This window comes from Zonotrichia leucophrys, chromosome 23, assembly GCF_028769735.1.
Source record: "Zonotrichia leucophrys gambelii isolate GWCS_2022_RI chromosome 23, RI_Zleu_2.0, whole genome shotgun sequence".
NCBI lineage: Eukaryota > Metazoa > Chordata > Aves > Passeriformes > Passerellidae > Zonotrichia > Zonotrichia leucophrys.
The window spans coordinates 932,224-958,418 of NC_088192.1; the positions used below are offsets into that span (position 1 = coordinate 932,224).

At 55.8% G+C, this 26,195-nt stretch overlaps 1 protein-coding gene across 2 annotated transcripts in view; it reads left to right on the forward strand.

The window, feature by feature from the left end:
• Window positions 1–4,903: 4,903 nt before the first annotated feature.
• RUNX3 (RUNX family transcription factor 3) overlaps window positions 4,904–26,195 on the forward strand; it is a 34,945-nt gene continuing 13,653 nt past the window's right edge. For both annotated transcript variants that reach the window (XM_064731798.1, XM_064731797.1), the window contains exons 1-3: window positions 4,904–5,208; window positions 6,066–6,222; window positions 10,301–10,405. In XM_064731798.1, the coding sequence (XP_064587868.1) occupies window positions 4,948–5,208; window positions 6,066–6,222; window positions 10,301–10,405 (523 nt within the window). In that variant the 5' untranslated portion in view covers window positions 4,904–4,947. The remainder of the gene's footprint in view (window positions 5,209–6,065; window positions 6,223–10,300; window positions 10,406–26,195) is intronic.

A 26,195-nucleotide genomic window follows, 5' to 3' on the forward strand; every position in this document is an offset into this window, starting at 1 on the left:
GCTCTGTCCCCTCCCGGGTGGGTCTGGCAGTGCTGGGCTCCAGGGAAAGCCTCTCCAGGAGTTCCAGGAGTCCCATGAAACGCTTTCCACGGGGAATGGACGGGCTGGAGGTGTCTCCAGCAGGGAGAGCCCTCACTCCCTGCACAGGCAGCCTCACCCTTCCCTAAAGCTCCTCCGAAACCCCCTGAGAGGGAGAAACTGCCGTGAACTCGAGCAGCTCCCAACAAAGCCCAGCGTTTCCAGTTGTGCTCCGCACCTCTGGGCATTTTTGGAGGTGTCCTCAGGTGCTCCATAACCTTTGCATGAATGGCTCCTTTTCTCGGCATAAGCACATTCTTGCAGGAGCGTTGGGCTTTCATTCTGCTCTGCCCCAGCCCTCGGACTCCTCTGTTCACTTGTTTAAATCAAGCATAAAGCTCTAACTGTTCTTTGAATATTTATGACCAGTTTTTATCTCATGCCATGCATACAAAACATACTTGGTTCCTTTCCTAAAAGTTTTTTCAAGTGCAAAGTTTTAAAAACATGTGGCTTTTATTGCAGGCAGGAATGAATAACAGCATTCCGCCCATAACCACATTAAATGGAACAGTAATATTCATATGCGTAAGGGCAAAAGCTGCCTTGTTTCCTATTTGCAGCCCAACTCTGAAATTAATTAAGAACTAAGAGGATCTGACAGTCATTAGGATCCTTTAGGAAGGAGTGGAAGTTGCAGATGGGACCCGCGCTATCAATAGCACGGAGGATGTGAGCGAGCCCCGAGCGCAGCCCGGCCCGGACAATGAGGAATCGGCGCTGTCGTGACTTCACAGCGCTCGCGTCAATCGCACTCGTGTGCTCCGGACTCACCTCGCAGCTTTCCAAAGCCCCGATCGCTCCCCGGAGCTGCGCACGCCCGGCCGGCCCGGGGGAACCGGGCACGGTGTGACCGGGAGGTGACAAATCCAAATCCCCGGGGGCAGAGGGAGCGATCCTGGATATCCTGGGGACACCGGGAGTGATCCTGGATCCCCCAGGGACACCGGGATACCCCAGGGGCACCGGGATCGCTCCTGGATCCCTCGGGGACACCGGGAGCGATCCTGGATCCCCAGGGCAGCGGGATACCCCAAGGGCACCGGGATAGCTCCTGGATATCCCGGGGACACCGGGATCGCTCCTGGATCCCCCAAGGGCAGCGGGATCGCTCCTGGATCCCCGGGCCAGCCCAGCCCGGGTGTGCGGGGTTGGCTCCCGCAGCTCCGGCCCGAGCAGCGGGCACAGTGTGCCCATGGGGATGCTGGTGGAGGTGAGGGCTGGCACAAAACCTGCGGGACTCAGATGGGGATCAATGCGAGCACAGGCAAGCCCCGAGCTGTCCGGAGTGTCACTGACGGCGATTTCTCCTGCTGTAGTCAGACACTGCCTTTCACTCAGGTGCTGCCCAATGACACCGGCAGCCAGGTGGGAACCTCAGGCTGATTTTCCCAGCTGGCAGCAGCTGAAACTCCGGCTGAAGCCTCGCTCCTGCTGCTCGGCTGCTGCCCCAAGCGAGGCTCCCAGCGCCAGGGCTGTGCCCACACAGCGAGGTCGGATCCCAGGGATGTCCTGGCTCACGATCCGACCTCAAGCAGCATCACTGGGACTGGGGCTGAGCAGGGCCCACACTGCGGGACCCCCGAGCCCGGGGCAGCCCCCGAGCCGTCCTGGATCCGCTCCGGCAGCTGCTCCCTGCCCGAAGGAGATTTCCCTGATTTGTGTCGGGGCAGCCGCTGCCCTTTCCTCGGCCGCTTTCCCCTCATTGCTCCCCCCGAGCCCCGCAGTTTCCTCCCGCAGGAGCGCTGCCCCAGCCGGGGGCTGCCCCGTGGGAGCAGTGACACTCAGGGGTTAAAATCTGCCACCATCGGCCCCGGCATCTGCTGCTTGATTTATGAATGAATTGCACGCTCCCTCCCTGCGTGCTGCTCTCAGATCCCCTTCCCTGAGCTACAAAACAGATCCAGACACCCGCCCGGCCCTACTGAGCGCCGAGCTCCTGAGAGTTTGCGATGAATTTTTAATAGAAAGCTTCCTCTGAGCCGCTGCTCTCGCTGCTCCGCTGCCGAAACGGGCGGCTCTGCTGCTAAAAGAGCAGCTCAAACGAATTAAAAACTACAGAGGAGCCCGTAAGGGAAGTAATCCCAGCGAGGAATGATTTAAAGAGCTGCTGACCTCCCCGCGATGCGAACAGTAGCTTTGGAGGGTTTGTAAAGAGGCCCATGCAAATCCCGGGTCTGATACTCTATTAACCTCCTCGGGAGCGCGGGGAGGGCGGTGTTGGGATAATCCCCACGTGTCGACATCTCCTGGTTTGCGGAGCACCAGAGCAGCTGGATCCTGCTGTGTGGGGAAAGCAGAATTCAAACGAAAGCTCCTTCCTCCCCGGGCACAGCCCCGCGGGTCCCGAGCTCGGGGGCGGCTTTGCTTGGCTGGACACCCCTCGCAGAAACAGCCTCGGGGTTGATTCTGCACCTCGGGATGTCCCCAGACGCTTTTGGGGTTGTGGGCAGCCTGGTTTGTCGCAGCTCTGCGGTTTGGGTCTCATCTCTGCGCTGCTGCGAGTCAGCAGCTACGTGCAGGGCCCTGCTGTGGGTTTGGGGAGAGGCTGCACCCCGGCACTCCGAGGGGAGAGCGGGGCGGGGAGAGGGCACAGAGCGGGGGCAGAGAGGGGTTGGGGAGGGCAGCGGGACGGGGTACCCGGCACAGCTGGGGCTGCAGCTGGGAGCGCACTCGGGTGGTGCTCGGAGGAATCCAGGTGATGCCCTCACCTTCAACAGGTGGCTCCCGGTGTAAACGGGGATCAGAGAAACGTGTGCGTGGCGGGGCTGTGACAGCCACGGATAAAGCGGTGAAAGCAGGGAACCACCGGTCCCGCTGCAGGGAGGATCCAGCCCCAAATCGCCCCAAAGAGCCCCAGCGAGGCTCCCCCTGCCCTCCGCGGCCTCGGGGGGTGACAGGTGACACCGCCAGGGCTGGGCGGGGACAGAGCGGGGGTGGCCCCGGGGGGCGGGAAGGGGCAAGAAAAGAAGGGGGAAAGGGCAAGAAAAGAAGGGGGAAGGGGCAAGAGAAGAAGGGGGAAGGGGCAAGAGAAGCAGCGGGGCGGGCAGGGCGGGAGGTGTCGGGATGGTACGGGGGTGTCAGCATCCCGGGGGTGTCAGCATCCCGTCCACCCCGTCCCGTCCCGCCCCGGCGGAGCCCCGGTGCCAACCCGCGGCCGCACGGCGGAACTGCAGCCGGGCCCCGCTCCGCGCCCCCCGCTCACCGCTCCGCGCCCCGCCGGGGGTACCGGGGGGCACCGGGACGGGCCGTGCCCGACCCCCGGCAAACCCCGGCCCCGCCCGCAGCCCTGCCCCCGCCCCTGAGCTTGTGAGGGTTCCTCCCGCTGGCGAACGGGGGGCGAAAAGCAGAACGGAACCGGCGGCCGCTTTCACCTAAAAAGGGCAGAATTTGAGCGCCGGTAGCGCCGGGGCTGGCGGGGCTCGGGGATGCTCCCGGAGGGCTCGACGGTCCCGGCGCGGATCCCGGTGTTTGTCTCGGTGTAACGGGAGCCGCGGGCCGGTATCGCCGCCCCTCCGTTAAAAATAATGTGTATTTATTGTTGTTGTTGCTTATTTCTGGAGGAGCACCGGGGATTCTGGGGCTCGCCCCTCGAGGGCTCGAGGAAGAAAATGGTTCAGTAGACAGGGAAAGGAGGATTTTCTGGTGTTGGGCTTTATTTTGGCTTGTTTTAAGGAAATTTGCGTTCCACACCGGGCAACGCAGAGCCGGGAACGCCGCGGCCCGGCCGGCTGCTCTGTGACGGACAGTGCCGGTCTGCAAACACCGTAGGACCGAGCCGGGCACCGGGAAACAGCCGGGGAGCAGCGCGGGCACAGCAACCTCCTCTCCCGTGGTTCTGGCCCGGTTCGGGGCACCCGCGGGGCTCGGGGAGCCGCCGCCTTCGTTGTGTTTGCTGCCGCAGAACCGGTGGCTTCGCCACGAATTTTCTCGCCAACGGATTCCGGCCGGAGCCGCCGGCCCTGCCCGCAGCCGCAGCCCCGGGGGCGCTGCCGGGGGCACCGGGGGCTGCGGGCGCCCCGAGACCGCCGGCGATGGGGCGGGTCGCGATTCTGGGGAGGGCAGAAGGAGGAGGTTTGGGAGCCGCGGTTTCCAGCGCAGCCCGACAGGCGAATCCCCCGCCGGGTTCGCGCGTGCCGGTGGTGCCGGTGGTCCCCGTGGCCGCCACCGCCGCTCCGGTTCCGCCGCCGCGGGGAGGGCGCGGGCGGCGGCCGCGGGAGCGCGGGGCGGCGGGGCCGCGCTGTGTCCTCAGCCGCTCCGCACGGCCGCGGCTCCGGCCCCAAACCGGCCCCACCGCACCCCAAAACCTCCCCGGCGGCGGCGGCGGCGGCCAGAAACCACCGGAGCCCCGACGTGCGCCCGCCGGGGCGTGTCCCAACGAGACCACGCCCCTTACACATAACCACACCCACTCCGGTACTAACCACGCCCCTTTGCTCATAGCCACGCCCTCCGCCCAGCGGGAAAGGACCGATAGGCGGGGCCAGTGCCTGTCGCGGGGCTCCTATTGGCAGAGCGGCCCGTCCGTCACGGCCGCCCCGCCCCGCCGGGGCCGGCAGTAAATACGGTACCGGGCGGCGCGGCGGGGCTGGCAGCGGGGCTGGGGCTCGGCACGGGAGCCGTCACCGGGAGCGGCACCGGCACCGGGCACGGAGCGCAGCGCACCCACCGGCGGCGACCCCCGGAGCCGCGCGGGTCCCGATCCCCCGCGCCGCCGCCGCCGTTCCCCCCGCGCCGCCCCGCCGAGGACGGCGCTCCGCCGGCACGGAGCGAGGCAGCGCGGGGCTCGGCCGCCTCCGCCGCCGCCGCCCGCCGAGCCCCGCCGGGTGCCCGCCCGTCCCGCCCGGCTCCGCGCCGCCCGCCGTTGTGATGCGTATTCCCGTAGACCCGAGCACCAGCAGGCGCTTCACTCCCCCGTCCACGGCGTTCCCCTGCGGTAAGATGGGCGAGAACAGCGGGGCGCTGGGGGCCGCCGCGCCGGGCGCCCGCGCTCGGCCCGAGGTGCGCTCCGTCGTGGATGTCCTGGCCGACCACGCCGGCGAGCTGGTGCGCACCGACAGCCCCAACTTCTTGTGCTCCGTGCTGCCGTCGCACTGGAGGTGCAACAAGACGCTGCCCGTCGCCTTCAAGGTGAGTGCCGAGCCCCGACGGGACCGAGCCGCGACCCGCTCGCCCTTTCCCCTTTAAACCGCTCCTGACATCACCGCCGAGGGAGCCCGGGTTATTATTTTTAATCAAATAGCCCAGTTTATTATTTTTAATCAAGTCTCCGCATTGCCCCGCGGTCACGGCATCTTAGATATTCCGTACAGTTAGGAGCTCTCAGGCAACTTTGAAGTTTAATGAGATGGAGGTTAATTACCTTCCTGGGAGAGGGAGAGCGAGGCAGGCAAGGCAGATCTAATCTGCCAAAAGCCGAGCGAGGAGCTGAATCCCCGGTGCGGGGCTGCGCTGCCCGGGCTCCCCGGGGCACCCCGGGCTGGGCATCCCCGTTACCCCCGGTCCGGCCGGGGAAGCCCAAACCGAGCCGGGAGCGGGGCAGGGCGGGTGCCGGCAGCCCGGAGGGATGAGCGGGGTTCCAAACCGGGTTCCCCCGGCTCCGGGGCTGCTCCCCGGCAGGGATCGGGGCCTTTTCCCGGTCCCTGCACCTCCCCGGGCCCTTCCCCGGTGCCGCCGCTTCCCCGGGCCGGACGCGGAGCTCCGGGGCCTCGCCCCGCTTGATTTTGCTCCCGAATCCAACAAAATAAACGCGCAGACCCTTCCGACGGGGCCTGACCCCCCTTCACCCCCTCCCCGCGGACCCCCCGTCTGCTTTTAACCCTTTCCGAGCTCTTTTTCCCCCTCCGATTTTCTCCGCCTCCCTCGGGGGCTCGGGCCGCTTTTGGTTTTGCTTTGGGGTTTTTTTGCGCGGGTTCGGGGGGAAGCGCGGCTCAGGTTGGCTCCGCTGAAGGTCGGTCTGAGGCTGAAATGCTCTGGCCCTGCCCCAGGTCGTGGCGCTCGGAGATGTCCCCGACGGGACCGTGGTCACCGTGATGGCGGGGAACGACGAGAATTACTCGGCGGAGCTGCGCAACGCCTCGGCCGTGATGAAAAACCAAGTGGCGAGATTTAACGACCTCAGATTTGTTGGGAGAAGCGGCAGGGGTAGGTACCGGCCAGGAAATGGTTGGCCTTTTATTTGTTTTTATAAGGGGAAAAAAAAAAAAAAAAAGCGACGAAAAATATTTCTCTATTTTTTAAAAATTTTATTACTATATTTTATATTTTAAATTTTATTTTTAAATTTTATTTTGTTAGTTTATTTTTTAATTATTATTGTTTTATTTTATTCTATATAATATTTTATTCCAACCGTGGTTTCGTTGCCGGGAGAAGCCCCCCAGCCCCAGAGCGGTTCCCGAGGATGAGAGGGATGCAGGAAAGATGCGGGAAGGATGCGGGAGCAGCCCCGGCCCCGCCGGCAGCTCTGCCTCGCTCCTCTCAGGGCTCCTTCTCTGCCCAGGTGTCGGGAACGGGCGGTGCACATGAAAAACAATTTAAAATACAGACATAAATATATCTAAATATCTCTAAATCTATCTAAACGCAAATAAGGCGGCCCCAGCCCGAACCTTCCCCAGTTTCTCCCATCACGCAGGAGGCAGCAAACCCCACCTGGCAGCTCGGCTTTAAATAGCGAAAATCGAGAGTTTAAAGTGAAATAACAGCGCAGGGCTCGGCCTGCAGGGAGGGAGCTGCGGCTGCTCGGGGGGGATTTTTACTCAATTTTCCCCCGCTCGTGGCAGGGAAAAGCAGGATGGCAATTTGGCTTTTCCAAACAAATCCGTCCGTGCCGCCCGAGCAGAGCGAAATAAATCCCCTGGAAATGTTAAACACGGAGCCCAGCCTGTACCTGCGTTTCCGAGGGTATAAATAGAATTTCAGCATTTCCTCACCAATGAAAACGCTGCAGATCGGAGCCCTCAGTGCTGCCTTTGAGCCCGAATAAGAACTCGATATTTTAATGGCCATATGGCAGCACTTTCTCAAAGGCTTCAAATGTATACACACAGTGTCAGATATATTTTGACTTCTCCGCATTAATTAAAAGCAGTGATGTTAGGAATTATTTGCATGTAATAACTGTTTACTTGTTCCTCTTTATGAAACTTGAATAGTTTACATTCTTTCATACATTTCCTTTTTCCTGTTGGCTCCTTCTCCATGTTGCAGTTTCTTTAAAACTCTCCACTTAACTGGTTGCAGGTTGATGGATGGAAAATGTTTTTCTTTTATGAATTAAGCTTTCATTTCTGTAATCAATTATTCTCTTAGGCTCTTTTCTTTCTGGTTGGGCTTTTTTTCCCTTTTTATTTTTTTTTTCTTCATCCTCGCGCAAATTTCCGAACTGAACGCAGCCCAATCTCAGCGTGACTCTTGAATTCATTATTAACTCGCTTCCTCCGCACTCTCAGGCTCGGAATTAGCAGGAGTTGGGTCTCATAAAGCCCTGGGTGAATAAACTCCTTCCCCGCTGCCTCTAACGGGCGGGACTCGGGCGCTAATTATTTTAATTTTTTTTTTGTTTTACATATTGGCGTGGGGTGAGGCTTTGTCATATTGGGAGAGGAGCAGCCCCAGCGGGGCTCCCTGGGGGCGGCTCCGTGGGGTTTTCTCGCCGCGCCGAGGGTGGATTTCACTCCCCGGCACGGAGGCTCTTTCAGAGCAGTTTGCTGTGAAAAATCATTGAATTTTTATTGAATTTTTTTTTATCCCGGGTGTCACACTCGCTCTGCCTCGTTTGGCTCCATCCCCGACAGCCCGGTGCTGCTTTCATTTATTCTGGCAGAAATTTGGAATATTTCCCCGTGTGTGTACAAATGTTTGTGTAAATCCGAAGCGAGGACGTGTGGATCGGTAAACACGGGTCCTGCTGCAGCCCTGCCGTGTGCCCGAGCTGCAGGAGCCTGCAAAAGCCCGGCAGCCAGGCTCTCCTAGGGAAAACACCGCTTGAACCGAGCCAATTTGGGTATTTTTAGTAAAAAAGTGTCAGGGATTATTTCTGGTGCTGTGAGCTGGAAAGAACCGCTCCTAAATCCCCTTCAAAAAATAAATTCAAATCTCCAAGTGCAAGGCAAAGATGGGGGAAAAAAAAATCAGATTTTTTTACTCAGGTTGAGCTGTATAAAATGAAAATTCTCCCCGCTGCATCCCCGCCTGTTCTCCCGGCTGGAATCTCCCCCCGAGCATCCCCTGGAGCCGCGATCCAGCCCCGAGCCCGCTCTGCCGGGGCACGGCGGGGATGAGAAACCCCAGCCCGGCTTCCTGAGAAGGCGGGAAATGACTCAAAGCGATGCTGGGGCAGAATCATCATTTTCGGTTCAGGGCAGGTTTCTGAGAGAGGCAGAACCGGCCCGGGCTGGGTTTGTGTCTGCGGCGAGGGACTCCGGGCCAGGGAGGTTCTTTCACGGGGAGAATAAAAAATTCAATATTATAATAATAATAATAAATAAATCACCATTAATGCAGTTTAAACAGGGGCACGGAGGTGTCGGGCTCAGCTCTGGGGTTCTGTGCCTCACAGCCGGGTTTTGCCACACGCTGCCTGCATTTATTTAGGGAATTTGAAGGGCTTCAAATTCCCTAAATATTTTCTCCTGCAAATTCCCTAAATAATTGCTGCTCATCCTCCTCACCCCGTGTTCTGGCTCTGTGCAGGTTTTTCCCCCAAACCCTCGGCATTGTTTGTTTTTTCTGGGATCCTCCGCGGGCTCATCCCGTCCCTGCAGGTTGGCAGCAGGGGCTGCATCCTCGGGGATTGAGAATGAAATAATTCTATTTCTTTTGCCCTCCCAAATGTCCTCTCTGTGCAGAAAATGAGCTGAAGGTTTTTGCGTTGTTCATTCCTGGTTTGAGAGCCGAGGTGAGGTTTGAAAGCCGGGGATTGGTGCTCGCTGTCGGCTTTAGAACCCGCATTCCCTCCTTTCCGTGCTCACCAGAGGAGTTCTCCCACCTGGGATAATTCCAGGATGTTCTCAGGGGGAGAAAATTTCTTTTTTTTTTTTTGGTTTATTCCTTTTTTTCCTCCTAGCTGCATAAATCCTGTTTAGCTTTGCTGTGGATGTTCTCAGGTCCGACCCGATGGTCGGGGATTGAAAACCCCTGCTTGCTCCAGGGGAAAAGGGAAAGGAGGTGGCTCCTCGCTGCTTTTATCTGTGGAATAAAGGCTGGAGGAGCAGAAATCCATCACAGCGAGGTTTAGACCTGATTCCCTGCCGGGGTTCAGGCCTCTGATACCTCGGGAACCCCGCAGGATTGCTGCTGGGGCTTGGTCAGAGTGGTTTGTGCAGCCTCCAGCCGAGGGTTTGCTGAATTTGGGGAGCCTGAGGGAGAACTGAGGCCCTTCCTGGGGGGTTTCTGTTCTGCCACAGCCAGGCTGGGACAGGGGGGCTGGGCTGAATCTGCTCAGGCTCTGGGAGGTAAAAAGTTTGGGGTCAGGGTGGGCGCAGGGCTGGTGACACCCTCTGATGATAAAGGCAATTTCAGGCTGTGCATGGAAACTTGTTCTGCTGGAGCAAGGGGGGCTCTCCTTGCAAAATTTGGCCTCCCAAGAGCTTTTCAATGCTTCATTCCTTTTTTCTTTTTTTTTTTTTTTAATTTTTTTGCATAACAGGTGACAGGTTGGTGCTTCAAAAGCACCCCTGCAACCCTCGCCGAGGGTACCCAAAGCCTTTCCCAGGTTCCAGCTCTCTGTGCAGGGCTGTGAGAGGGGACAGTCCCTGCAGAGCTCTCTGTCTGCAGGCCGGGTTCGGTTCCCATTTTGCAGTTCCCAGTTTTTGGCTCTCCCGCGGGTTCCCTCATGGCCAGGGCCGAGCACGGCTCCCTCCGAGTGGGAACAAGCCCAGGATCGGGCCCTGGATCCGTGCGGGTGATCCCGGCTCCATCCCAAGGGAGCATCCCCGAGGGGATCCCGCACCCAGGGCTGGGTCACCGCGGAAAAGGGGAAGGGTCCGAGCGGGAAAAGCCCCGGGGGCTGCCCTGGATGGAGGGGCCCATACGGGGACAGGGCAGGGAAGGAGAATTGGTGACTTTTCCTTGCAGCTCCAGGGCTGTGTCTGGGCACTCACGGCTCGTTCAATGCAATGAAGTGTGCGGGATTTCCATCCCAGCCTCTCCCGCAAGAGCTGAACCCATGTGGGATCCTCACTTCTGTTTTTTTTCCCTCCCTCCCCACCGTCTTTAGGGAAAAGCTTCACCCTGACCATCACGGTGTTCACCAACCCCACGCAAGTGGCCACCTACCACCGAGCCATCAAAGTGACCGTGGACGGGCCCCGGGAGCCCCGCAGTAAGTGAGGGGCTGGTTTGGGGTCTGGCAGCGCTGGTCATGGTGGGGAGGGGGTGCAGGGTCCGGGCTCTCCGTGCCTGAGGGGTGCAGGGAGCAGAGCTGGCACACGGAGCTCAGGGATGGTGTTGGGGTGGCACCGCTGGCTGCTCGGATTTTTCTTTATGTCCCTCCCTGCTGCCTCCTGCTCCATATCCCCTCACAGAGGGATGGTTTATAGCTCCCTAACCCATCTCGGAGGGATGGTTTATAGCTCCCTAACCCACCTTGGAGGGATAATTTCACACCTCCACGTTGGGATGTTGGGAAAACTCTTTAGGCTTCGATGGCAAAAGTTCCAGGCCCAGCCTGGCGCTGCACAGGGGGACTGGGGGGTTATGAAACCAGAGATGTGTGCTCGGCTTTGGGGGCTGATTGCTGGCTGATTACACTACAGATGCAGCAGGTTCCCCGGGTGCTGAGGCGGTGCCTGCCCTGGCACAGAGCTCCTTCCCCTCGGCTCCGCCGTGGTTTCGCTTTCGGGCTCTCAAAGGCTGGGGCTGGCAGCGCCCGCGGCCGGGGGCTGAGCCTGGAGAAACCAGAGAGACTCTGCGACCGCAGAAGCGTCTGTGTTGTGCTGGGGAGGCTCTCCCGGGGGCAGGATGGAGCCTCGTGGTTCAGGGAGGCTCCGGGAGCTGCCCTGCCCGGCTGCCTTTCGGTGTCGGGCTGCTCCGAGCTGCCTTTGGTGTTCCAGCCACGCAGGGACCTGCTCAGGAGCTGCTGCCCGCAGGGTTTCCTCTGCCCCGAGGGTGATTTACCCTGTGGGACCCCCATGTGCGCTGGGATCCTGTCCCTGGGGGCTCCATCCCCAGCTTTGCCTTCCTGCTGGCCCAGCAGCACCCCGGCACTATAAAGCCCAGTTTGTTCCCTTTGCGTGTCAGGCCGTGGTGCCTGCAGCGAGGGGAAGCAGTTTGATCCTTCAAAAACGCCTCCAAAAACATTTTCTGTTGATGCTGTCGCCGGGCCATGGGTGCCCCTTGATGTCAGGCCAGGTGGAGGCCGTTCCCTGGGCCAGGGGGGTTTATTTGCATCGGGCTTTGGAGGATTTTCCCCTTTTCTTGATTTTATTTTGGAGCCTGTTGAGGATGGATTTCCTGCATTCCAGCTTCTAAATCCAACGCTGCTGTTGTGGGGTTTTTTTTTTGAAGGCAGAAACATCAGGCAGGTCCCTTGTGTGGCACCTGTGGGTCGTGGTGGGTGCTGGGGCTCAGCCCCAGGGCTGGGCAGGGAATTTCACAACTCTGCCAGGAGTGTCAGGAATAGAAACCAGCCCTCCTGACTGCTGGCTCAGCCCCTTATCAGCTGCATCAGATCGCCTTTCTAATAATAATAATCATCATCATCATCATCCTCACCATCAGGAATACATAAATAATAATACAAGGGGAGATAGTTGCTACTCTTGGAGCTCGGTTTGGCCTCCCTGACAGCCAAACCCAGGTGAATCACACCTGTTCCTCCTGAATGTCAGCATTTCACCCCAGAGCTCCCATCCCTCACCTCAGTTTTCTGATATGGAGGCCGTGGCAATCGGGGATGGAGCAGCTTGTGCTGGATCTGGTGTGTGGTGCCCTCCCTGGAACACAGCCCAGCTGCAGGGACAGCATTTTCTGGCGTTTTCTTTTTATTTTTGTGATGGTTTCTGGACCTCAAATTGTGCTGGAAGTGTTGGCTCCTTGAGGAGATCTGTGTGGGGTTTATTTGCTGCTTGTGCCCCTGCCTGGTGTGGGCCCCAGAGGTTGATCTCTCCCCCATCTCTGCACCTCCAACCCATAAATCACTGATAGAAAAGGTTTAGACCCAAATTGTGGCTATTTTGGACTTTTTTCAGGAAATCATAGATTTATTGGTCATGTTTTGGCTCCCATTTTGACCCTGGGGCTTGAACTCATGGTTCATGAATTTCCAGTGGGAAAAATTTTTTTTAAAAGAATTTCTTTCCTGCCGCACTTTTGAATGAAGACACCAATTAAAAAAAAATAATAAAATAACACCTTTCTCCCCTCCCTGCTCTGCAGAAACCCTGGGGGTGGAAGCAGCAGCTGTAAAATGATCCTGGAAAGCCGAGATGCTTTTCCTGGCTCACCTGCCACTGGGTGGCTCCCGGGCACAGCACCCTGGCAGTGCCAGCATTGGCATTTGGGGTTGGCATTTGGGGCTGGCACAGCCCTGGGGATCCCCACCTTGGGCCAAACACCGAGGCTGGGGCTGCTCTGCCTTGTTTGGCTGTGGGAGGTGAGAGCAGGAATTGCAATTTTTATTTATATTTATTAATACTATATACACTTTTTAACATATGTATGTTAATACGTGTGGGCATAAAAATATATGGAATTTTTTCCCCTTCTTGGCTTCAAAAGATGGGCCCCGGTGCGTGCTGGCTGCTGGTGTGAGGATCAGGGCTGGAGGCTGATGTGGGGCTGGTGGAGAGGACAAAACCCATCCTTAACGTGGAAAGAATTGGCCATTTGTCTGGGTACCCTGGGAAAGGCCCGGGCAGCGCCTTCTCAGCTGCAGCAAATCCCTCCAGCCAACATCCCTGTGGGCTCTGGGGCCGGGGCTGTGGCTGGGCTCCACCTCTGGCCATCCCATTCATCCTCCAGCCCTGGCCATGGCTTCATCTGAGCCCTTGAGCGAGGCTTCCAACCCAGGCCGTGCCCAGCCCCAGCTCCTGAGGGGTCTGGGGGTGATGGGGATGGCTGGGGGAGCAGGGGGAGGCTCCTTGGGGTGATATCAGGGCTGATATCAGGGCTGATATCAGGGGTGATATCAGCACTGCCTTCCCCGGAGCATCCCCTCCTCAGGCTCCTCCAGTGCCCTGCTCGCTCCGAGCTCCTTTTCCTCCTGCTCCAGCTCTTTCTGGGTTGGATCTGGACAGCAAGAAAAGGGACGTTCTGTCAAGTTGGCACCTCGGCTCTAAACAAATAGCACAGCGGGTGCCAAGTGTTGACATACTTTGTACAAACAGGAAGTAATAAAATATTTGAACTTCCTGTGGAATTTCCTTCTTTTCCCCCCCTGTTTCTGCAGGCCTGTGTTCAGGCTGCAGAGCCCTCTCACATCCACAGCTGCTGCAAAATAACCCCCAGAAGGCAGAACATGGGGAGCTGAAGGGCTGGGGGCTGCACAGGGGTGTTCACCCAAATCTCTGAGGGTGAATGTGCAGAAAGCACAGGATCTCTGGGTCTCTGCCTCAAGGTCCAAAAATTGCCCACAGGAATATGGGAACAGGAGATCATTTTGTCCCTGCTCCTCTTTGGCTCCCATCCCATAACCCCACTCCATCTTCCTCATCCTCAGCTATTTTAGGCTGACCCACACTCGTCTGCCACCCAGTAAATCCCAATTTTCCTGTGTCCCTGTGTTCCTGGGGAGAAGGGAGCATCCCCAGGGCTCCCCTCACACCCACCTGCTGCCTTCCCTTCCCCTTCCTTTTCCTTCCTTTCCTTCCCAAGGCTCTCACCTTCTCTCCTCTCACTTTTCCTTTCTCCCTCTCGCAGCTCCAGCCCCTTTCTGCCCAGAACTCTTGTGCAAAGTCTATTTTCCCCTTTTAAATTCCTTTTCCCCCCCTTGGACTATTTTTTTTTTTGCTTACCATTCACTTTCCATATCCCCCTGCTCTCCTCTCCCCCCACTTTCCAAATCCCTTTTTCCAAATCCCCCCATTTTGCCCTCCGCCCACTTTCTAACTCCCTTTTGGATTGAATCCTTTCTTTCTGCCTCCCACCTGTTGCTGCTGTCCTTGCTGGGGAGAAAAGGGACACCAGGAGGATTTGTGGGTCCCTGTGTCCCCACATTCCCTGCTCAGCCCCATGGATGTGCTGGCTGTTGGTGCCTCCTGCCCTGTTCATTTTTGGGCTGCGCATCACAGATTCGGTGCTTTTGCTCATGTCCCTGCTTGGTGTGACCACAGCAAGGGACAGAAACGTGTCCCCAGAGCAAGGGGGGACAGCACAAGGGGGTTTGTGGCCACAACAATTCAATCCCCTCTCCCTCCTCGTCCCTGCAGTATTTTCTAACCGAGCCCACCCTGCCCAGCCCCAGGTTCCCCCTGTGGTTTTTCCCTGCCCAAAAGGGCTCCGTGCCCCCCGGCTGTGCTGTCCCCGGGCTGTGGCTGTCCCCTGGCCCTGTCACGTAGCCGGCGGGTGGGAAAGCTTCTCACCTCCCCCGAGCGAGGCGTTTCCAGGAACCGCCGCTGCTCTCGGGCTCTGAGACTGCTGAGAGCTCAGCTGAGAGAGGGCTTCCCTCCCACGGGAGCTCACGGGCTGCGCTCCGGGCTGGGAAATGGGGGTGCAGAAATTCAATGGGGGCTTTGGGGTGTGCAGAAATTCAATGGGGAGTGCAGAAATTAAATGGGGGCTTTGGGGTGTGCAGAAATTCAATGGGGAGTGCAGAAATTATAAATGGGGGTTTGGGATGTGCAGAATGATAATGGGGGAAGAAATTATGGGGTTGGGTGTGCAGAAATTCAATGGGGTGTGCAGAAATTCAATGGGGAGTTTGGGCTGTGCAGAAATGGGGTGTGCAGAAATTAAATGGGGGGTTTGGGGTGTGCTAAAATTCAATGGGCAGTTTGGGGTGTGCAGAAATTCAATGGGGTGTGCAGAAATTGAATGAGGAGTTTGGGGTGTGCAGAAATTAAATGGGGAGTTTGGGGTGCGCTGACATGGGGGGTTAGGGGTGTCCTGAAATTAAATGGAGGTGTTTAGGGCGTGCAGAATTAAATGGGGGCTTTGGGGTGTGCGAAATTAATGGGAGTTTGGGTTGTGCGATGGGTGTGCAGAAATTAAATGGGGAGTTTGAGGTCTGCAGACTTGAGCAGTTTGGAGTGAGCAGACACGAGGGTTTGGGGTGTGCAGAAATTAAATGAGGAGTTTGGGGTGTGCTGACATGGGGAATTTGGGGTGTGCAGATCTGAGGAGTTTGGGTGTGCGGAAATTAAATGGGGAGTTTGAGGTGCGCAGACATGGGGAGTTTGGGGTGTGAGAATTAAATGGGAGTTTGGGGTGTGAGAAATGGGGGCTTGTTTGGAAGTATGTATCCCAATATAACAGTTAGATGGTGCTGGCAGTTCTGACTCGCTGCTTGGGCCAGAGGCAGCACTGTGGTGTTTAACCCAGAGGTACATGGCTGGCGGCAAAGTGCAGGGGGACAGAAGGATCGTTCTCTCAGGGGAGAGCTTCTGGCGATGGTGAAGAAAAGAAGGAGCGATTTGTGAGGTAGCAGATGTTATCATGAGTAAGATACGTTTGCACGGGCATGTGGTAAGAATAAAGCGCATGTCTCATTCGATTTAGCTCAGGACAGGGGAAGGGGGGGCAGTGATCACAACCGGTGAAGGGCAGGTCTCAAGGTACTAGGGAAATACAGAGCTTGTGGTATGTTAGCTGATTGACAGGGCACACTCGCGAGGGGTGAGGGGATGGAGAAGTAAAACAGGATATTGCACGACCACAACAGCTTGGGGTGTGCTGAAATTAAATGGGGAGTTTGGGGTGTGCAGAATTAAATGGGGAGTTTGGGGTGTGCAGAAATTCAATGAGCAGTTTGGGGTGTGCAGAAATTAGCAATTTGGGGTATGCAGACACAAGCGGTTTGGGGTGTGCAGAAATGAGGAGTTTGGGGGTGGCACCCCCTTGTCCCTCCTGTGGAGGTGTTTGTGCCATCGCTGTCCCCACGGTGCTGGTTGCCCTCACCCCATGCATTGTGAGCTCTTGGCTTGAATATGAGGTAAAAAAGCAAAAACCTGTGAGAAAGATGGGCTGGAAAGGGTAAATCTTGCTTTGGGAGTGCTGTGGGAAGGTTGGGATGATGTTCTATGGGATGGCAGCTCCAGGAACCTGGAGATGGTGAAATAAAATACTCCCAGTCCAGGAACACGGGGAAATTGGGATTTACTGGGTGGCAGACGAGTGTGGGTCAGCCTAAAATAGCTGAGGATGAGGAAGATGGAGTGGGGTTATGGGATGGGAGCCAAAGAGGAGCAGGGCCAAAATGATCCCCTGTTCCCATATTCCTGTGGGCAATTTTTGGACCTTGAGGCAGAGACCCAGAGATCCTGTGCTTTCTGCACATTCACCCTCAGAAATTTGGGAAGTGCTTGGGGAATAAATCATTGGAGAGTCTTGTGCCTCTCAGAAGCTGGAGTGGAGACCCAGGACAGGGGTGGGCTGTGCCAGTATTGTCCAATTCCAGATCTTTATCTTGGCCAAAAGGCTCCCTCGTGGGGCTGCGTAAAACTTGAGCTGGAGATGTTCTCTGTAATTGAAAGCAGACTCGGTGCTGAAGTGCTCCCGTGGGGTGATAGTTTTGGGTATTATTGAGGGCTTTGTTTTATTCCCCTGCTTGTCCTTAGCTAGAAATAAATACACAGACAGTTCCCAGATTGTCTGGGAATAGGGAAAAAAAAAAAAAAGGGAAATGGCAAAAAGAAGGAATAAATAGGAGAAAAAAAAAATCCCCAACAAAATCAATCCAAGATAATTTCAATAAATAAATGACCTCAGCTCTTCCTGGGCAGTGATTTGTCCATGTCATATTGCTGTAATCTGTTCTAATTTAATACTCAGTACTTAAAACAAGCCCATTTCCCACTTCTGGAGCCCCGTCCTCTTCCCTGGTGAGGAAGAGGAGGAAATCCTGAGTGGCCTTTATGGCTTCCCTATTGCCTGAGGCCTGGCAGGGCTGAGGCTGCTGGAGGAAGCTGTGTGTGCCCATCCTGGAGCTGTGGCATTGCTGTGTGCCTGCCCTGGGGTATCCTCACACGTCCCCTGGGTGTTCTTGGGGTGCTGCTCAGAGATTGGGGTGATCCCAGCCCTGCTCCAGCCTCTGCTGTTGTGGGATGGCAGCTGTGCAGCTCCTGTGGGTGTCTGCTTCTCCTGCTGGAGGGGTGGAAGGGCTTTGGTTTGTTCAGGAGCCTTTGGGGGAGCCTTAGGGGCTCCCCAATTCCTGCAGGAGCCTTTGGGGCTCCCCAATTCCTGCAGGAGCCTTTGGGGGAACCTTGGGGCTCCCCAATTCCTGCAGGAGCCTTTGGGGAAGTCTTGGGGCTCCTCAGTTCCTTCAGGAGCTTTTGGGGGAGCCTTGGGGCTCCCCAGTTCCTGCAGGAGCCTTTGGGGCTCCCCAATTCCTGCAGGAGCCTTTGGGGGAGCCTTGGGGCTCCCCAATTCCTGCAGGAGCCTTTGGGGCTCCCCAATTCCTGCAGTTGCCTTTGGAGGAGGCTCAGAGCTCTTTAATTCCTACAGGAGCCTTTGGGGGATCCTTGGAGCTTCCCAATTCCTGCAGTTGCCTTTGGGCTTCCAATTCCTGCAGGAGCTTTGGAGGAGGCTCAGAGCTCTTTAATTCCTACAGGAGCCTTTGGGGGATCCTTGGGGCTCCCCAGTTCCTGCAGTTGCCTTTGGAGGAGGCTCAGAGCTCTTTAATTCCTACAAGAGCCTTTGGGGGACCCTTGGAGCTCCCCAATTCCTGCAGGAGCCTCTGCAGATCGGTGCTGGCTCACAGCAAGGAGGTTTCCCTGCCTGTTTTCCCATCTCTAACACGTTTTGATCCCAGGGAAATTTGCCCCCTCTGGGATGCCCCGCGTTGGCAGCAGGGTGGATAAAACCCCCTCAGGGACAAACCCAGCCTGGCCCTGGGTTCTGTGGTGGGGCTGTGCAAGACCCCAGCCCCAGTGGGATCTCAGTGGGACTTGTGGTTATCCCAGGGGACACCAGGGTATGGAGAATTCCCTGGGCAGAGCAGAGCAGGGATGAAAGCTGTCTGAGAGTGCTCCAAGCGTCACCAGGGCCTTTGGTGCTGCAGCTCGGGGCTGTGTTCCAGCCTCAAAGGGAATCACAGAGCTGAAATTATCTGGGCTCCAGGAAATGCACTCCTCTAATTCTTTTATTTGCCACATGCAGTAAATTCCGTCTCTCCTTTCCAATCGCCTGCTGCCTAACAACTCCAGAATCTTTTCACTTGAAAACATCCAACATTTCCTAAGTGCAGCAATATTGGGAGTCAGAACAGGGAAATTATTTTTGCTTGCGTCCTACAAAGGAATCTTTGTTGGGATTGGTTGCAACACCTCCTGCTCTTGAAAGCTTTGGGAAAACCCCAGGGCACGCTTCTCTGCTAGGGTGGAAGAGGCAAACCTGGCCCTGGGGTGGCTTTGGAAATAACTCAGAACGGAGAAATGGGCATTGATCCCGAATTTGGGAGAGACTAAATTGACCAAAAGGGTTTTCTGTGGGATCTGGTGGTCACTGAGGATGTTTGGGGGGTTAAGTTGCATTGGAGGCTTTTTCCAGGAGAATGTTGGTGGTGCTCGGTGTTGGGTCATGTCAGGGGCTGTTCAAAGGGGCAGCAAAAGAAATTCAAATACAAACAAGAACTCAAATTCAAACACACAACAAAAGAAATTCCTGCTGGATGCAGGGGCGTGATCCAAAGGGAGCTGTGCAGGAGGATGAGTGGGCTGGGATGGGATGCAGGTGGCACCAAAAAGGGATTTTTGTGAGCAGTGCAGCAAGGCCATTGGTGAGATTCGCTCCTTCCCAAAGGAGCAGCATTTACCCCGTGCCTCAGTTTACCTGTCTGTGATTCCTGGGGGCAGCAGGGATGTGCAGGAGGCTGGGGGGAGGATTTGCAGGGTTATTGATGCAGCGTGGCCCCAGCTCCCTCAGGCAGGATTCAGGAGCTCGGGAGGACACAGCGAAGAGTCACAGATCGGAAAGGAAAGGGGGGAAAAAATTGGCAGTGCTAAAAGACAAGTTTCGTTTCAGGGAAGACAAGAGCTAAAGGACCAGAACTATCAAACCAAAACCACAAGATCACATCAGATGTCAGGCAGGACACATCTTGTTTCTCCCTCCAGAAAGGGCTTATCAGTGCAACCAATCACTTTAATGATGTGGCAGAGGGAGGAAGAGGATTTGACTCAGAGTGAAATGAAATTGAGTTCCTATGACCCTTCTCTTCCGCTGCCGGAGCGCAGTCACCTGTCCTGCAGGCAGCAGAGATCAATCACAAACCTCCTCCTGCAGCGGAAGGGGCTCAGACATGAGTTTGCATTATTTTCTCTTACTCTTTCCAGTGTCTCTGCTGTGGTGGGAGCGGGGCAGAGAGGCGAGGAAGAAGAGGGACCCAGCGAGCAGGGAGTGCCCCTGGTGCCCTCCCAGCCTCTGGGGATGGTGGCAGTGGGATGGGAACCTCTGTGCTGGGAGGTTCCCCTTTCCAAATCAGATGTGGCAGCAGGGAATCCTTTCCCCATGGTCAGCTCTGCTCCCTTGGCTTTGGGGAGCAGCATTGCAGGGAGGATGAGGATGAAGATGAGGGTGCTGTGCAGGTGCCGTCGCTCTGGGGCTCCTTGTGCCAGTGCAAAGCTATTATCCAGCTATTATCCAAAGTAAATATCCAGCAGGATAACACCAGCCAGGCTCTGGGGATGGAGCTTGGAGCTCAGTCCTGGGATGGAGGGGATCAGTATTCAAATGCAGGGAGAAGCAGCACTCAGCATCCTCAAACCTTGGGAGAATTCAGGTCTGTTCCCAACAGCACAGGCCAGGCTGGCAAATTGCTGCTCCCTCCCCACAGAGCAGGGACATCTCAGCTCCATCAGCTGAACCACGGCACATTCCTTGCACAGGGCTGAGCCCAGCACCTGGTCCTCCCCATCCCGGGCACGGTGTCCTCAACCAGTGTCACCCCAAGGAATGTGATGTGCTGGCCCTAATGGAACAGGTTGTGAACTGGGAGGAACCAGCTCTACTGGTAGGTCCCAGTGCAGGTTGTTAGATAGCAGCAGGAGCTCACAGGGACTGGCAGCTCTCCATGGATCTATGGAATCTGAAAATCTGATCTCAGCCGGGGCTGAGGCAATACCAGCTGCATGTCCTTGAGATCTCTCTGCTTCCTCCCAGCACCCAGCTCAGGAATCTCGGAGTCAGGGAGTTTGCCTGATTCCACGAGAAGCAGATCACAGCCCACGAGTGAATTTTGCCTTCCTGGAATGGGGAGTGACGGCAGAGAGGCCGTCGGGGCTGGTGGTTTTTGCACCCTGTTCTGAAAGCTGCCCGATTTCCCGCAGATGTGCACCCACCTGCTGCGCTGTGACACCCGGGCTGCAGCTTTCATATCTGTAAATCACAACTTTTAACCCCCACCCAGCTCACTCTGCAGTCTCAGGGGCAGATTTTCAGAGTTCTTGCTCTGGATGGAAAAAGCCGGGAAAGCTCTGGTGGGGATTTTCAGCAAGGCACAAGTGGCCTGAATGCTTAAACCTGATGAAATTTGCCCACTGCTGAGAATACCCTCAGCTTTCCCTGTCTTCTGAAGGGCTTCAAATATTTGTGCAAATCCAGAAAGACTCTTGAAACCCTGGGAATAGGGATCCTGTGTCCTTCAGGCATTTGAGCTGCAGTTGTGTGGAAATTTGGGCGTGATGTTCCCTTTGATTTGGGAATGGGCCACGGCTCCTGGGTCCCTGGAGCTTTTGGAAGCACTACCCTGGATTTCTGTTTAAATTAATGCCCTGCTTTGTTTTCCTTCCAGAGGGCTCAGTTTTGGGGTCTCCCAGCACAATCTAAGGCCCCAACAGGGTTTATCAGGGTGGGCACAGGGTGGGCAGGGAGAGAGGCAGAGGAGAGGTCTCAGCACTAACCCAGGAGTGAGAGGAGATCAGGGGCTCCCAAAGCCTCCTAATCAATCCCAGCCTGCCTAGAACGAACATCTCTCCCGCTGCTGGAGCTTCAGACACTAAAAAACCTACTGTAAATGCAACATATCTCTGTGCTTCCTGCCAGCTGGCCCGGGGCCAGCCTATTTCCTTCAAAAAGAGGGATATTTATTTTCATCCTTTTAGAGGCAGCCAATTCATCTCAGACCACCACCAGCTAAAAAAGCTTTATAAATTAGCAGCCTTTTTTTTCTTTTCTTTCTTTTTTTTTTTTTTTTTCCCTTCCTAATTCTCTCCCCCACCCCTTTAAATATTATTTTCCTTTGGTTGTTGGTGTGAAGGCTGTGCCAGGACAAGCGAGCCGGGGCGCATTGCGCCACACTCCCCTTTCTCCCCGAGCTGCAGAAAGACAGTAGCAGCAGTGTCTCACGAAAGCCAGAGGAAACCAAAGCAAAGCCCGGCCGTGACTGATTCTCCTTCCAAATGGCGTAAGCAGGCCCACTTCAAACATGTGAATAATGAGTTATCTGTGCCTGACTTTGTTCGGCAGCACAAGGGACGGTGCCTCCCAACGTTTCCCTCCTGTGAACTCCTGGGCTCTGATTTTAGCAGCGGGGCTGGCTCTCACTGGGGCTCTGAGGGCACCTCCGTCATCCTGCGTCACGTTTGAGTCTCTTCCAGTTCCCTTCCAGCTCTGCACTGTCCTCCCTCCTTCCCCTGCACTGTCCTCCCTCCCTCCTTCCCTGGCAGTGGCGCTCCCCCAAATTCTCCTTGGCCGGGCATTTCCCATGCAGGTCTGGAGCTGGAGGTGGGATTCCAGGTGGAGCCTGAGCCACGTTCTTGCCTTGTGTTAGAGGTGTGCAAAGGTGAAACCAGCCCAGCTCTGGCTGCAAGGGACAGGCCTGCTGTTCCCATAACACGGGAGTTTCACATGTGGCTTCTTTCTGGAGCACATGCTGGGACTTGATAGTCTAGCCGAGACTCAGACTGGGAAAAAATTCCAGCCTCTGCAGAGGACTGGCGTGTCTCTCTGAAGTACCTATTTCGAGGGCCACGGGAGGGATTTGAAAGGTGTTTTGCACATTGAGACAGAGTTTTATCCACTGCTGATTCCTTTCTTGTGGTCCCTTCTCACGGACGTGTAGAGACTAAGGCTTTATGTGCAGGGACTGCTCCTGGTGAGCCTGGCTCAGCCCCGGAGTTCGGCTGGGAATCTCTGAGCACAGCCTTGGTGGGAGGATGGTGGAATGCCAGGGGGATGCTCGGATGCTTTGAAGGGGGCTCAGTGTGGCTCAGGCTGCTGTGCCAGCCCATGCCACCCTCTCCTGGCCGTGTCTCCTGCTGTCTGGGGCTGAGGCAATGGTCTGCAGTGTGTGTGTGTGTGCTCGTGAGCGTCCCTCGGCGTTTCCTCCGCTCCAGCTTGCCGCCAGCATTCCGCAGCCAGGCTCCCGGGGAGGGCCAAGCCACTTCCCAACATCTGCTCTGCCGGGGGCTGGGGCTGAGCGTGACACCCAGCCCTGAGCCCAGCACGGCTCTGCAGCTCCTCAGCTCTCATCTAACTCCATCTGCAGAGAAATCGGGGAACTGGGGCTCCCACTCACCCCACTGAGAGTTCTTTTTAATCAAATCTCTCAGCTCTGGGATTTTGGTGTCACTCGAGCCATGAAGTTCCTGGAGCTCCTTTCTTCCTTTGCTCAATTTAATATTCTGCATCTCAGTAACCTGAGGAAATCAGCTGCTTTTGGAACTCCCCCTCCACAGCCTGGAAACCCCATCCTGGTCCTGGCTTGGGAAGCCACATCAGGTTGCACACTCCTAGAAGGAAGAGCAGACTCTGTTTGGTCTTTGAAATATTTTAATGCAGAAAGCATGTCTTTAAATCATGGCTCTGAGGGCCTGAGCTCGTGTGGCACACACTGCTTCGCTGTCTGCATTCCAAGGAAACACCCAAAACTTCCAGTATGCTTCTTATTACTGGCCTAAAGTGTCAAATTCACATTGGCTCTTCCAGCTGGGAAGTGTTCAACGGGATAGTTTGTTTGATATGCTGATACAGATCTTGTTATTACATCAGGATCCTAGGTGATCTGTCAATGTTTACATCATGTCAGGTTCAATACCAGAATTAACAGATTCTGAAACCCGATCCAGCGTTAAAACCCTGGCGCTGCTGACAAGGAGTGCCCAAGGTCAGGAGCTGCCACCATCTGACCATGCTGGGCTCTGCTGTTTCCATAAATATTGACCTACAAGCCAGTGGTGGCCCAGCTGGAAATGCAGTGCAGAACCTCCAACCCCAGCAGTGCCTTTTGTGCCCCAAAACTCACAGGTTGGGGTGATTAAGGCTTCTCAGACAGATTTTTTTTTGGGATGAGGGCTGGGGCTGTTTGAAGTCGAGTGAAAATCCACCCACTGGCTTCGGGAGGCTTTGAGTCAGTGCTTGGGTGAAGGTGGAAACCACCTTCCTGTTCTCTAAGGTATGAGCCATTGTTCGCTGGTTTCCTCTCCGTGACAGCTGTGGGCAGATGGGGAAGGGCTTTTAATGAAGCCAACCGCTGCAGAAATTAAAAAGCTCAGGTTGTTCTGATGAAAGAAACCCATTAACAGCGATTCTGTCTTGCGTGACAAAGTCTGACGTCCCCAGCCCGAAGTGACAAGCGGCAGGAAGTCCTGGGGAGACAGCCTGAGCTAAAGAGAGCTGGCAGGCCAAGCTGGTGGTTTTTAACTCATTCTCTGCCTTGTTTCACAGGGTTTGGGGCTGCCAGGTTCCACACATGGGGACAAGGTGAGACACAGACTGGAGGTTGGCTGGGAAGAGCCTGATCCCACCACCCCTGTGTTTGTCTTCACTTAGATTTGCGTCAAGTTTTCCTCTTTCTTTTCAGCAAGATACTTTGAGGGGTTTGGGAGGTTTTGCTGGGTCTCCCCACAAACCAGCCCCTTCTGGATGTGTTTGCTCCAGGCTGGCAAAGCCCACGGGACTGTGCCCATGTTCAGACAGCACAGGCACCAGAGCAACCACAGTGCAGCATGATAGAGGCACATGAAGCCCTTGGTGGGGCTGCATGGCTGAATAATCTTTCAAAACTTATCAGCAAAATAAAACTTATCTTTCAAAAATTATCAGCATAGAGATCACTTGATATATTATTTCAGGATTTTCCCTGTCACATGCCAGATACCACCACAGGATAGGGTTTGTGCTGAGATAGAAGAAGGGAATTTAATTTTCATTAGATTTCTGGGGAACTTGGTCTTTGAAGTCGTTTTTGGCTTTCCTGCGAAGCTCTGCCCAAAAAAACTGGGTAAATGTGAAATATAACACTATTTTTCTTTTTCTGTGCTTAAATGTGTAGTGAAATAATAAAATGTGGGCTAAAACAAGACATCTTAGTGCACACACTTTACCCCTGGAGAAAGCACTATGTGACATGCTGCTCACAGCTCCAAAGGCCCTGGATAATGCAGAGGTGCCTGAGGTCTGGGGACACACAGAGATGAGAATAGATCGTTTATGGTCTTGCTTTGAGGTTTCCTTGGTTTACTTCACACAGCAGGGAAAATACATTTTCAAAATACCGCTGGGGTTTTGCTTTCTGCTGGGTTTGTCCTCCCCAAGTTTTCCTCTCTGGGGCCAGCACGTTTTCCCTCGGTTTGGACTCTCACATCCCTGGAAATCTGGGGATTGTAGAGCTTGGAGGGGATGGTGGGGCTCACCTGGTTGTGGAGGGAGCAGAGAGAGTAGAGCGGGGTCAAAGCCCCTCGGAATGTGTGGCTGGGACAGGTGTGGAGCTCAGCTGGGAGTGTGAGCTCCCCTTGGAGCTTCCCTCCCATCCCAGCATCCCCACAGCCAGCCCAGCAAGCACAGCCTGAGCCAGGCCAGTGGGACATCAGGAGATACCAGGCGCTGGATTTAAGGAGGGGGAAGTGTGGGGACTTTCTGTGACTTTGCTATAACCTGACACATCTCACAGAGCTGTGCAGATGTGAGGGGGAAGGGCAGGGGGGTGAGAGGTGCCTGCGTTCATCGCCTTTTAAACGCGCTGCTTTGCTTTCCTTTTCTTCTTCAGAAGCCACCAAGGGCTGAGCTTGGCTTGGTGGATGTCGGGCTGCAGGATGTGATAAGGGCCAGCTCTCTGAAGTGCTGCAGAAGGGGTTCTTGCCAGCCTCTCTGCCGGCGTGCCTGCACAGCTCCAGTGCCCCTGGGCGCTGGGACGGGGCGGTGCCGCCTGGGCACGGTCCCTCCGTGGCAGGTGCAGGGAGCCGGGGGTGTTGTGGGGCAGTCTGGCTGCGGCAGGGCAGGAACAAGGAGACGCCGAGCTCTGAACCCCGCACTGACTCCTCTGGAGCCCCTCCAGCTTTGTGCGGGTGTAACTGAGACTGGAACCCGGTCCAGAGAGAGCGAAGCTGTTTGGCGATGATTAATACAGTAAAATGTGAAAGTTATGTATCAAGTGCGTTTCATGCGCCTCTCGCCTCGGGACAATTAGCATAAATTTAATAATTACTGCCCTGTGCCAGCAGCTGCTACCTAAGGAGCTGGGAGTGCTTTATGAACGCTCATTAGCTGCTGCCCTGCCTGGGGGAGGTGGGTGATTAGTCTGCCCGTTTTATGGGGAGGAAAGAGGAACAGAGAGAAGCAAAGTGAGGTGGCCAAGGTGTGGTACCAGCGAGGGCTGATCCCATCCCTCCTGTGCCTCCTCCAGCCCCACTTGGCTCTGACCAAGCTGGGTGGGCACAGCTGGGAGGGGGCTGGAGTAAGACGGGAGTTTGTTCTTTAAGCAATGAGCAAACGCTGTAGAAAATATTTAAAATTCAGTGTTTGCCAGTTCCCCAGTCCCCACTTTGCAAGGACATGGTTTCTCCTGCCTTGCACGTCTCCCCTCTGTGTTCAAAGTCAGTGAGGGCTGGTGGATGTTGGTCAGGCTGGGGCATCCTGATCCAGCTCCTTGACTGGAGACTTTCTGGATGATCTGGAGCCTCCCCTGTGGGTCACTGTGTGTCCACCTGCCCCGGGAGCTGCTCTCTGCCGGGGCTGGCACCCATTATCCTGTGTGAGTAACAGCAAACCACAGAGACAGAGGCTGGCTCCCTGTGTAACCA